Below are 12,241 nucleotides of genomic sequence, written 5' to 3'. Positions count from 1 at the left end.
TTGCCTTAATATTCTGATTCCCTTATTTAGCTCGGTGGACACGAGTGCCTTCCAGAGCATATATGTAAAGAAATAAACACCCTGCTTGAGGAAACAGAAGCCGAAAATAATCAAACATGTTGGTAATCTGATGTTTTGCTGCTAGACTATAGAAAAACAGTAAGTACTGAATTAAATTACTGGGGCTGCATGGTAATGAAGCCTTTTGAGAAGCTCTGGGTTTTTTCGAATGACAAATGTTTTAAATCCATGACAGATTCAAGAACTTTTTTTGCACGACATCAGTTAGGTTGCCTAGCACCAATATTCTGTAAATTAGGGGAGCAGGTTATTTGGGAAGTAAGGAAGTAAATGGCAAAGAAATTCAATTCGTTATCTCTAAATAGGCTACCGAAAATGTTTTTCCATAGGGGTGGGAGTGATATGCAGTGAATGATTGTAATGGTTAAGTTTTAAAATCAGATATTCAGGGAAGGGTAATTAAGACTCCCTTGGGAAAACAGAATTGGGACAATAAGAGACTAAATTGTGGGGATTCTTATAATGTTACTGATGCCATTTTATGCTGGTCAGTGTAATTCCACAAGGGACTTGACATATTTGTGAATTTCTGAATGACCCTAAACATAATTTGCATCCTGAAAAACATATTCTTAGTGATTTTTTTTCATTATTAATTCAAATAAATGACCAGAGGGCTTGAATTTGCCTGTGTTCTTCAACAGTCGGGCAAGTCCAGTTTACCATCTGTGCTAGCCAAAGCTACACTCTTAAATAAAGATTCAGTTGTCCTTTACCTTTAAAAAAGCCCCAGAAAAGGACAATTTGCCCTGCTGCCTTCAACAAAGCTACCTTAAAAAAAATTTTTTCCCCCTTGTACTTCTAATTAAAAAAAAAAATCAAGAGGGAAGGGTTGGTTATTTGTCAATGAAACAATAGGCTAAATGGCAGATTAAACGTGAAATTCAGTACTAGATGTTTGAAAGTTTTAGAGAGCACGGGGTTATTCACACACACTCACACAGGAACACGCACGCACACGCACGCGAGGGCCACACAAAACTGAGAATCAGAAGATACTGATCAAAGAAAAAAAAAAAAGAAGAAGGCAACCTAGGCATTGAAAAGAACAACCCACAGGCTTCTTGAACGTTTGTGGCTTGGAATTTCATTCAGCGGAGATGGGCAGAGTGTCCACACTCCAAACTGCAGACCTGAGGGTGCTACCTGCCTGTTTTCAATGCCTATTGGCTGGGTGATTGGGCCCCAGACATTCTAGGCTCGGTACTTTCATAAAGGCACGCATGCAGAGAAGGGAGAGGACCCGCCGGTGAGCTTTATGCATGTATGAGGCATTCTCAGTGGATGTGGGCCATGCTAGAAGATGTACACAGGAAGATTATTTGATTCTAATTCATGCCACTTGATATAATGTGATAAAACATTTGACATGAGAGATAAGTTCCATTTTAATCCGAGAGAGGACGGGTGGGAATTAAAAAGTAAGAAGGGTTTTCTCGAAGAAAGGTGATGCAGAGGAAAGAGCGATATTGAGCACAGAGAGGGGATGATTAAAAAAGAAAAAAAAAAAAAAAAAGACAGGAGCCTTTTCAACACACGAGGAAAGCAAATGAGCTGGAAGACAAAGCAGAGAAAAGTCAGGAGCTGCAGACTCTTTAGCAGTGCCAACAATGAGCTCGCTTAGCCATGGAACAAACACACACACACACACACACACACACACACACACACACAAACTCGATGCAAATTGCTGAACACAATCACAGAAAAAATATAGAAACATGGATTCCATAGTAGACCAAAACATGAATGTTTGAGCTGGCACTAAAAATATGGAAACCTGGACCGGAGGAGCTCACGCTTCACGAGACAGAAGTAGGCTGTACAATTAGAGCCACACGGAGACAAGTACGTCGGCTTCCATGCACTCTGGCCGGGTCTACACTGGCAAATTCGGTGGAAACTTGAAACAAAATATCTGGCTAAGTTAGGCAGCCCCATCTGCTTTGGCCTGAAAGAGGCAGGAGATTTGAGACGGAAGCAGATTCCTTTTTTTTTTTTTTCTTTTTGCCTCAGTGGTTTGCTTTGGAAGTGCAGATGCAGTCACAGTGGAAGTAAGTTTGCTTGATAACTATTAAGCCTCAGAAATCTGTTTTCTGAAGTTCAATCCGGGTCTGGCAGCCTGATGTACCTGCTCTCTGTACACCTGCTTCTTCTCCCAAATTTTCAGGTGGGTGGAGGGGGAGTGGAGAAGGGGCACCTGGGTTTAGAACGGCAATTGACCAAGTAACTAACATGTTTGCCAAAACCCAGGGCCAGCTAAAGACTTCTAGTCTTCCAGAAACAGAAGCATCTTTGAAGCGATAACGATACATTTACTGCACAGCTGCACGCCACAGCTGCTGGCAGGGAGGTACCACCCTCAGCCTCCTGGAAGGCAGGGAACATCTCCCTACAGCAGGGCCAGATTGCAAGGAGGGGCACCATGACCGAGGAAGGTCTTTGCCAGTGAGAGGAAGCTGCCGCCTCACAAGCTTCGTGCAGGCATGTGCCTGCTTGCGCAAGCCTGTGCCATCCTACGTATCACACAGATTGGGACTGAGACACGGCCACGCCAGGGTGGGTTGGGAACAGACACACGACAGATAAGAGCCTAAGGCAGACGGGGAGGAAAAGATTTTGCTTGCATCAGGACCAATCCATTTTCTCAAAATGTGACTTATCCTCCTGTCTCTTATTTTGTCACATTTTGGAGGGTCTCCTCCTTGGCTTTCAAGGAGGAGAAGGCACTTACTTACATCAAATAACCTTTCTATATACATCTCCTCATTGACCTTATCACGAAGGACATCCTGAGAGTGACGGACGAAAGTCACGTAGGCATCGGCCACGTCCATCCCGGGTTTCTGCAAAGAAACAGGAGAACATGAAAATGGACTTCTCAGACAGTGACCCTTTCTCGATGACCCATGCATTTTACTCTCCCCACCTCACCCTGCTGTGCACCCCCAGAGCTTTTGCTGGAGTTTGAGGCTATCCACCGGGGCTGGAAGCTATCCATGGTATACAGTATCGCTATCCACAGCCTGCTCTGATATTCCAGGAACTGAAACTGATATTCGAACCTCCCGCTCTTTCCAGAAATCCAACCTGGCAAGAAGGGAGTTGGGATTACAGGGCTGTATAGTTTATTATTTTTTTTCTACTATTAATTTTTTTTTCTGGCAAAGATACTCTGATGGATAAATCTTCACCAGATAACCCAGAGACAGTCTCTGGTTTTTCTTTGGATTGAAACCTCCATTGAAAAATACTCAAACATACTGCCTTCCACTGTCTGTCCTTAATATAATATTAGAAAAGTGACAGCCTTCCCCGATCCCTTCTTTAAAAAATTGAGGAAGTGCCAAGTCAAGAAATTGTATTTAAATCTCTATCCCCTCCTACCCAAGTCATATTTTTGAGGGGTAGTTTTAACCTGAGTATGTGGTAAGTATTTCCTTATCAGTTTACTCAGAGGAGACATTCAACCAGTGGTCTTTGCTTCCCTTAGAGTCCAAGGTACAGCCTTAGAGTCCAATGAGTCAAAAAAAGATGGAGAGGGGGAAGGATTTGATTTTTAAATAAATTAGATTTTCTGGAAAGGTAAGCAGGTGGTTCATCCAGTAGTTACAAAACAATTTACTGTAAGGAAAAAAAAGAAACTAAGAATGCACACTGCTTGAGATGTTGCAATCAAAGTTATCTCTGAAGAAACCTATTAAAACACTGTAATATGGGTCATTAGGAGAGCTGCCACAAACCCCTTAAATTTCCACAGTGGGTATGTATGTTTGCTAATAACTAAAAAGATTAGTTTTCATTACTGTGGTTTACCTTAGATCACAAAGTATCATTTCTCTACAAGACGTGACTGTCAGGCACTGCAAATTGAAGTTAGTTAACACTTCTGTGTAATTTCCAGGGTGAAAATGAGGAAGGTTTGGAAACAGTAGGACTGTATTTTTTTTTTTTTTTTTCCTGATACAAAGCAAACAATTATCAAGCAAAGGGCCAATGCTTGGCCCCTGGGATGCTAGTAACATTTCTTAACACCTGCTGAAACAATGACAAGGTATTAATTTGAAAAACAATGAGGACAACTCAAAGCCACAGTAGTCAACTGTTACACTTTCAAGCAATTTTCAGCAAATGGATTGAGCAGGTTGTGTGATGGTCCTATAATTGTTGCAGTTTTATGATACGAAACAACAGAGGTTCTCCAATGAGATGCAAGTGATAGCTATCAGTTCTAAACTGGCACCTCTCTCCTCCTCTCCCTTTGGCAGCCAGACATCACAGGGCGTTCTCAGTGGGGATGGGGACCCCTACCTGGGGCACTTGAGAAACATTATTATTGTTTCCATTTCTTCCCTGGTGATGCTTGTGGCAGATATAACCCTTTCCTGGACACATGCAGCCATCTTAGAGCTAAGATTCAAAGCCAAATTCAGCAGACTTATTTGTAACCACAACAGTGATCTACAATAATGGTTATTTTCACCACTCCTTCTCTTTTCACTAAATTACTGTCCTCAAAGGGACATTTCATTTATGTTTTAAAAACCTTGAAAAAAAAAAATCAGTGCGGTTCAGCTCACCCAGGTAGTTAAACTCCATGAGTCTCTATCTTTTGACTCTTTTATTTTTCTTCATAGCACTCACCAATATCTGACACTGTATTATATATTTATTTGTTTGTTGTCTTCTCCCACTAGCACATAAGCTCCATGAATATAGGGACTTTATTTGCTCTATTTTCTATTGTGTCCTCAGCATATAAATGAGGACTGGCACATAGTAGGTGCTCAGTAAATACTTGCAGAATGAACAAAATCATGAATGAATAAGCCCCTGTCCCACCTCCTTTTTTAGACTCCTCAGTCACACTACATGGATTTCTATTGGATCCCCCACACACTGGAGCTTGTGAAAATCATTTCAATTTCTCTGGGCCTTGGTTATACCATCTGTAAAATGGGATTAATAATAGTTCCCCTACTTACCTTCAAGGATTGTTGTGATCATCAGCTAAAATAATGGAAGTTAAAATGCCTCAAAGGTCATAAATTGCTATACAAACATGAGCCACTATGATTCTTTCCCCCCAAGAAAGAATGTCACTTGGGTAAGTGACAAGATTTATCACTTCATGACCTTACCTACCTTTGGAACCTACTTTGGAACCAAGAAGAAAAAAGGGGCTTCAGAGAAACCAACGTCAAAATAAAAATGACAAAGTCTCTGCATGGAAATGTGTTTTCTCAGAGTCCTCTGGTTCCCCACTCACAACCGTTTTCCATTTTAACCAGCTTTACGTCCAGTTCTAACAAGTCTGTTTTCCATCCTCTGCGGGACCAGGAAGGGGGATGAGGGGACTTATTTGAAACAGGTGTGTTGATTAAAGCTATCACTTTCCGAGATACCCTGAGCTTGAGGGAGAAGGCTGCCAAACTGGAGCACCAGACACATATATTCAGCATCCCCTGAGGTCTGGGGCTATGAAGGGCAGAGGCCCCTATACTTTGAGAGGTCCTCAGGGGAGCGGGGCTACTGGGGAAAGACACAGTCACAATGGTGATCCTTGATCATAGGGAAAATGTTCAAGTACTGTCAGTTCCCTATTGAAAAACGCAGGGAAGGCTGTGCAATGCATTCTAAGCAGGTTTTCAACCAAAATGGTTAAAATAAAAACTGTCCACCAACCAAAAAGCTAACTTGTAGTTGTAGATGGAAAATATTCTTTGACTAAACAACTGATGCTATTAGGTAAATGAAGCTTTATACCACATGGCTATCTAGTCACCATGGGAAAGACTTTAGATGACGGTGTTTAATATCTCACAATTACATTGTTTATTTTAAGTGCGGCTTGGACTGATGGCATAGGATGTAGATGTTAGAAAATAATTAAACAAACAACGACTATATAAATGTCTGTATAGTTAACTCCATCCATGTGTGGAAGACATAGTTTGGGAAGAAGCCACTTGGTGGCTTGGAAGAAACAGGACATTTGAATTGTAGCTTGCTCCTCCCAGGATATTGCTGAGCTTGAGGAAAACAAATTCAAATTTTCGGCATCCTAAGCAAGCCCTAATTAGGAATGCAAATCTGCTCCGAACTGAAGGGTCGAATACTCCATCTAAGACAAAGAGATATGCTTTGGGGATTATGCAATGTTTTGAATGACCTGGTAACAGCGCTTCTCTCTCTTAGTGTAGATAATTAAGAGACAAACCTCTAAGGCAACTAAATACTAGTCCCCACAAGGAACTAAACCAATAAACCGTGTGCCAAAACCCTCACAGGGCAACAGAGGTCAACTCAGTCTTCAGAGCTAGAAGAAACTTGAAAGATGATTTTATCCAATGGTTCTTAAACCTGGCTGTAAATGAGAAGGATATGGGAAGCTTTAAAGAAAAAACCTGATGCCTAAAAAACAAGAACCAAACAAAACAAACAAAACTGATGTCTAGACCCCATACCCTGAGAGTCTGCTTTAAGTTGGCAAGCAACCTCAGGCTACTCCTCGTAAAACCTCCCCAGATGTTTCCAATATACAACACCAAGATCGAGAATCACTGGTTCCCAAACTTGCACCATCTATCAGAATCAGGTGGAGAGCTATTCTAGAAAGAGATTTCCAGGCTTCACTCCAGAACGACTGAATCAGAATCTCTGGAGGCAAGGGGCTGGGAATCTCTATTAAAAAAAACCCCACAAAAACAAACCAAAAAACCCTTGCCAAGTATCACCTCTACACATTCTGGTTTGGGGACCACTGATTTAATAGGTGATATTCGCTGGTGAAGCTGGTCAACTGACTCTTCAAAACAAAAACAATGAAACAAAACAGCAAACCTTGATCTGTAGCGCTTGCCAGTTTCCGTGGTGTAAATACTCCCTCCATGGCTGAGTCTGAGCTACCAAAGTGCCCTCACTGAAGGCAGAGTTGGAAAGAAACGCACACAATTGACTTTTGGGAGCCAGTGCTAGCAGGCTCTATATATCAGACTGCGAGCACGTGAATCTTCACGCTCCCATTTACTCGACAGGTGACCTTGACAGCCACTTAACTTCCCTGCGCCTCAGTTTCCTCAGCTGTGACACAGAAAGATCATATTACTCCCTTCATAGGGTTGTTCTGAGACGTAAATGATGACTATTTACTCTATGTGAACAATGTACAGATAGTACCTGTGTATTTTGTACTATTATTTTCTAGAAAATTGTTTATTTGTTAAAACTTATTATAATATTGTCTGTTACAAAAATACTTTAACGAACTTAATTTTAAAGTTTAGCTTTGTCCCAAGCTGTACTAAGTGGTGAAATCATGGTGAAAGAGCACATTTAATGTGCCTATCGTATTTTTTCTAATACTCACTAAAATAATTTCTCAGTTATCCAAATAGAGATGTTTCTCTGTGCACTAAAGGAAATCATTTTGCAAATGAGGTAGTGTTTAGGAGCATGGTTTAAGTCTCAGCTCTGCTCCTTACCACCTGTGGGATCCTGAGCAAGTCAACCTCTCTGTGCCACAGTATCCTCATCTTAAAGTGGGATTGTTGTGAAGATTAAATGTAAAGTGCTTTGAACAGCGCCTGGCACACAGTGGCTGCTTTGTAAGGCTTGGTTGCAGTTTCTGTTTCTACGGTATTGTATATCATCGGTGGGAAATGTACCCCATTTTGGGACATGCTGCATCATTTTCTTCTGCCTCCCTGGAGGGACGAAACTTGGCTCATTGACTTTTGTTCCCTTTCACGTTGACGTAGAGTCCATTTTTTCCTCATCTTTACAATAAATTTGAGCCTGGCTGGCAGGAAGTAGGTTGAACTAATGAACACTGCCAATATTTGACTTTTTGACCTACCCCAAATAATTTGACCTCCTCAATAATTTCAGCCAGATCATTTTTTTTCCCCAAGTATTTGGGTTTTGCCAACCCGTCGCCTGTTTACATCTCACTGGTGAGATCTCCCCTCTGCTTTGAGGTATAACAGAAAACAGACTTCAGCTACCAGATCTTCGGGTTGAGGACTAGAATTTCCATTTCTATTACTGTTGAAGCCCAGTGCAGGCCAGGGTGGATGTCAGCAAATTCACACCCCCCTCCAACCCCATGCAATAGAGCAAAGCACTCGCTCGCCCCTCCCTCAACCCAAGGGCCTTGCTCCTGCTGCTGAAATATCTAGTGAGTGCCAGGCACAGAGATGAGCATCCCATACATGGGCCATTTCATCTGCACAGCAAGTCTGTGAGGTGGCTATTATTCTCTTTATTTTAAGGATGGAGAACCAGCTCAGAGAATTTGAGTAGTTTGCTCCCTGTGAACTGAAAGTTTCTACTTTGGGGCTTGGGAAAATAAATTACTTAACTTCTCTCCTTGCTCCAGGTATGTGACCTTTTTCTCTTCTCTATTATAAGGACTATCTACATGAAGGAGTCGGAGGTCCCCCAATGAGAGGTATTATATAAATTCAAAGCATAATTATTGATTGTACATTCTTTCATTAAACAAACAAAATATATGCTAATGCTAAACTCACTCCAATTTTCCATTTTGCCATCCTTTGAGAAATAAGCCAATAAACCATTACACACTTAGCTTCCTGGGGAAATGAATTTAAATGTTAATATAAATCCTTTTAGAAAAAAAACAAATTTTAACAAATAAGTATTTGAACAAGGAGGGTACTTAATCACGTTCAGAATGAGAAACCCTCAGTACAAGACCGTTGGTGGCTGTTGAGATAAGCTCTCTAAATTTAATATTTTATAATAGACTCACACCTCTTTTGTTAGAAATGGAGAAACAGAATCATTTTCTTTTCTCCTTCATTGGAATATATTTAAATCTCTCCAATTCTATTTTGCTAATAGGCAGGGCAAAGTCTGTCCATAAATGTATCCTGATTTATCACAGGTAATCCCACACTCTGGCATTCATGTGTAGAACTTAACCTCAATTTAAATGTAAATTCTGGGCAACTTTGAGTGCTTTATCTGTGAACTTGGAGAGTGCTCTTCATTAACGAGGTCTGCACTAATTATAAGCAGTTTTGTAAGGTTCCCTTAAAACAATTGCAGAATTGACCCCAAAATGAACAAATTCCGAATTTATTTGTTTAAAAAAAAATACTGGCACCCTTGTGCAAATTTCTAGCTAAGGCCCTGCTCCCAAGGTGTGCACGCAGGAGGGGAAGGGAGCTGGATGATAACAGAATGAAGTATACCAGAGAAACCCATGAAAATGGAAATGAAAGTGAACTGCGTTTACCCTCAAAATAGGATCTCTTTTTCCTGTTGAAGGAAACTACAGTTTCCTACCCTCTTCTCATCTCAAAACAATTTTACTGTGAAATATTCCTGGCTTCCTTTCTTCTGGTGATTCTAGTCAGGACTATACAGTTTAGTGGCAACTAATGACAAGGGCACCATCGAAATTCTCACGAAAGCCAGAACACCCCACAAAAACATTTTTCAAATACTCACAGGTACATCCACATATTTGGAAGCTGCCTTCACCTAAGGAGGAAAGAAGAGGATGGAAGTGAGGGTGGTGTTTATGTTTAATTGTTCACAGCTCAATGCTGTATCACCATCAGAGTTAAAACAATATGCTGGCAGACGGAGCTGACCAGGAAACACAGAAAGGTACTAAAAAAATAAAATCTGTTTGCTAATTTTTTTACCCTGTAAGCCAGACCCACTGCTTTGGAGAGAAAGAGAGAGAGGGAGAGGAGAAAGAGGGAGGGAGGGAGAAGGAAAGAGAAAAAGACAGCAAAATTTTTATTGAGATTCTGTAGCTGGTATGGGAGATCTGCATTTTCCTCCCTCCCTTTAAAAGGGAGAAAAATGACTGTAGCTAAACCCAGACCGTTGAGTGGAGGGCTCACCAGTCTAGAAAAGCAGTTAAGTCCACTGTCACTTCTTGTACCTTGGGGTCTTTGTATAATCTGGCTACAGGTTTGTCCTAATTGAATCTTTGAGTTCTCAAAGATTTCCAGTAACTCTCTTAAAGAGAAGGGGATGTAGCGGGTGGGCACCCTTAACCCAGAGGGAGATGGGTGTCTGTGGGCGGGGGTTGGAAGGGTACCAGAGCCTTTCAAAACTGTCCCAAGGCTGTTGTTATGTCTCCTGGTTTTAAATACTAAAAACCCCAGAAGGGAAGTGCAGGAAGAGGGTATGACATTTATTTTCAGTTCTGGTGGAGGGAGTGTGGTGGAGTACGTACAGTGTTTGAGAGCATGGAATTTGGAGTTAGATCTGGGTTCAAATCCAAGCTCTACGACTTACAAGCTGTGTGACCCTGGGAAAGTGACTTCATCTCTCTGAGCCTCAGTTACCTCATCTGCAAAATGCAGATACCATTAGGTAACTGTTGCAGCGGGTCGATACAAGGGTGAATACACACACAGAGTCCTGGGACACAGCAAGCACAGAATAAATGGGGGCTGAGAGGATGGATTCACAAGCAGATCTGGCGGGGCTCTGGGTCCTGTGAGAAGTCAATGAACAGCTGGGTTTGAGGAATAAAACCTGAGGAGGATGTCTGATATTCTGTGCGTTTCATTTTGACTCGGGTCACACACGTTCCACTTAGCACAGGTAAGACCAAGGGGCTACATTTGGGATCAGAGGAGCGTTTTCAGTTTTGTTGGCAAGTACCAAGACTGCGATGCACACCAAGCACCTAGGATGTCTTTTCACATCTCAGGTGGGCTGCCTCTTGCCACCTGGCTGAGACCAATATTGGGAGTCACTACCTCTACCCCCATGTCTCCCAGGAAAGTATCCAGGGGAGTGTTTTTCCCTGTTGCTATTTTCTCAAAGCCACTTTTCAAAATGTCAAATCTCAAGAAAGAAGTCAGTGAGCCAATGGGTGGGGTGGAAAGAGTCCAGGATTTAGAGTCAAAAGTTCTGTAAGTGATAGAACTAGTTGACCTTGGGATCATCACTTCGAGTCTCTTTGCCTGGGTTTCTCGATTTCTAGAACAAGGTGATACCACTGTGTACTTTGTAGGGCTGAGAGCCTGATCAAGTGACAAAATGTACGGGAAAGTGTCTCATAAACTTTAAAGGGCGGAACACACATCAATTAGTTAATTACTGAGAGGGCAATGCATTCTATCTCCTGGAATCATCGCCAGCACCCAAGATGATTCCTAGAGTCTCCTGTTCCAGATTCTCTCAGAACCCTACATTTTTTCCCTTTGCAGCACTGATTGCAATCGCAATTCAGTAATTTTGGTGCCATGTCTGTCTCCCACAGACTGTCATGTCTTGCCCCTAGCTGTCTCCCCAGTGACTCACTTGTTACCCGGCTTAGAAAGGGCACTCAGGGAAAATTTGTAGAAGGAAGGAGAAAAAGCTAGTGACCAGTGCTGGCTTCAGGATGGCTGAGGAATAAACAGACCAGATCGAGAAGCCACTGCCTGAGTTAGTCTGAAGGCCAACAGGGTTGCCTGTAAAGCTGGATGCTTGCAAAGCTTGGTGAGTGAAGGAAACCACTCCGGGCCATTAAGGGGGGTATGAGGAAAGCTTTCCAGAATTCGCCTAAATAACATTTTACTAAATGATTCTCAACCCGAAATCTTTCCTCTTTATTCCTGTTCTAGAATTTAGTTTGAGCAAGAAGGTGGCTTTCCTTTCAAATCTCCTCTATGTACATTAATACATAACATTTGTATGATGTTTTTCACTTTGCAAAGCACTTTCACGTACTGTTTCTTCTCTAAGCCACCCTGCAAAAGGGTGGCTATTAATTGTTTATCTATTCACTATTGAGAACACTAAAACCCACAGAATTTACGAATTTATTTCATCATGATCTGAGCCAGAAGACAGAGAAGCCTGGACTCACATGAGGGTCTCCTGAGCCCCACTTTTTCCTTTTGAACTCCTGATCTTTTCACCAGTGGTAGAAAGTATGAGGAATTTAAGCAACAGTGGTCAGGGCAGGTGCTGACAAAACAATTCTTCTCAGCTACAAATTGCCTCCTTCCCTCTGTAGACTTAGTGCTTGGCAGTTGGTAGGAGTTTTGCTACAGCTGAAATGATCAACCTTTAAACACACCCACTCTTACCACCAACATGCAGTTTCAACCCAGAAAATGACACCAGCCAAAGTCTATTCCTTTCAAAGCAGTTTGGGAAGATAAGGCAAGCTCTA

At 41.9% G+C, this 12,241-nt stretch overlaps 1 protein-coding gene across 29 annotated transcripts in view; it reads right to left on the bottom strand.

Moving 5' to 3' along the window:
- Window positions 1–12,241, bottom strand: part of CADPS (calcium dependent secretion activator) — a 781,950-nt gene that overhangs the window by 36,641 nt on the left and 733,068 nt on the right. For all 29 annotated transcript variants that reach the window (XM_082344670.1, XM_082344669.1, XM_082344650.1 and 26 more), the window contains 2 exons: window positions 9,562–9,594; window positions 2,820–2,927 (listed from right to left, as the gene is read on the bottom strand). In XM_082344670.1, the coding sequence (XP_082200796.1) occupies window positions 2,820–2,927; window positions 9,562–9,594 (141 nt within the window). The remainder of the gene's footprint in view (window positions 1–2,819; window positions 2,928–9,561; window positions 9,595–12,241) is intronic.

The sequence above is a fragment of the Balaenoptera borealis genome, assembly GCF_965194805.1.
Source record: "Balaenoptera borealis genome assembly, chromosome: 12".
Taxonomy (NCBI): domain Eukaryota; kingdom Metazoa; phylum Chordata; class Mammalia; order Artiodactyla; family Balaenopteridae; genus Balaenoptera; species Balaenoptera borealis.
The sequence above is the reverse complement of the archived record's forward strand: the minus strand, read 5'-3'. Positions and strand labels throughout refer to the sequence as shown.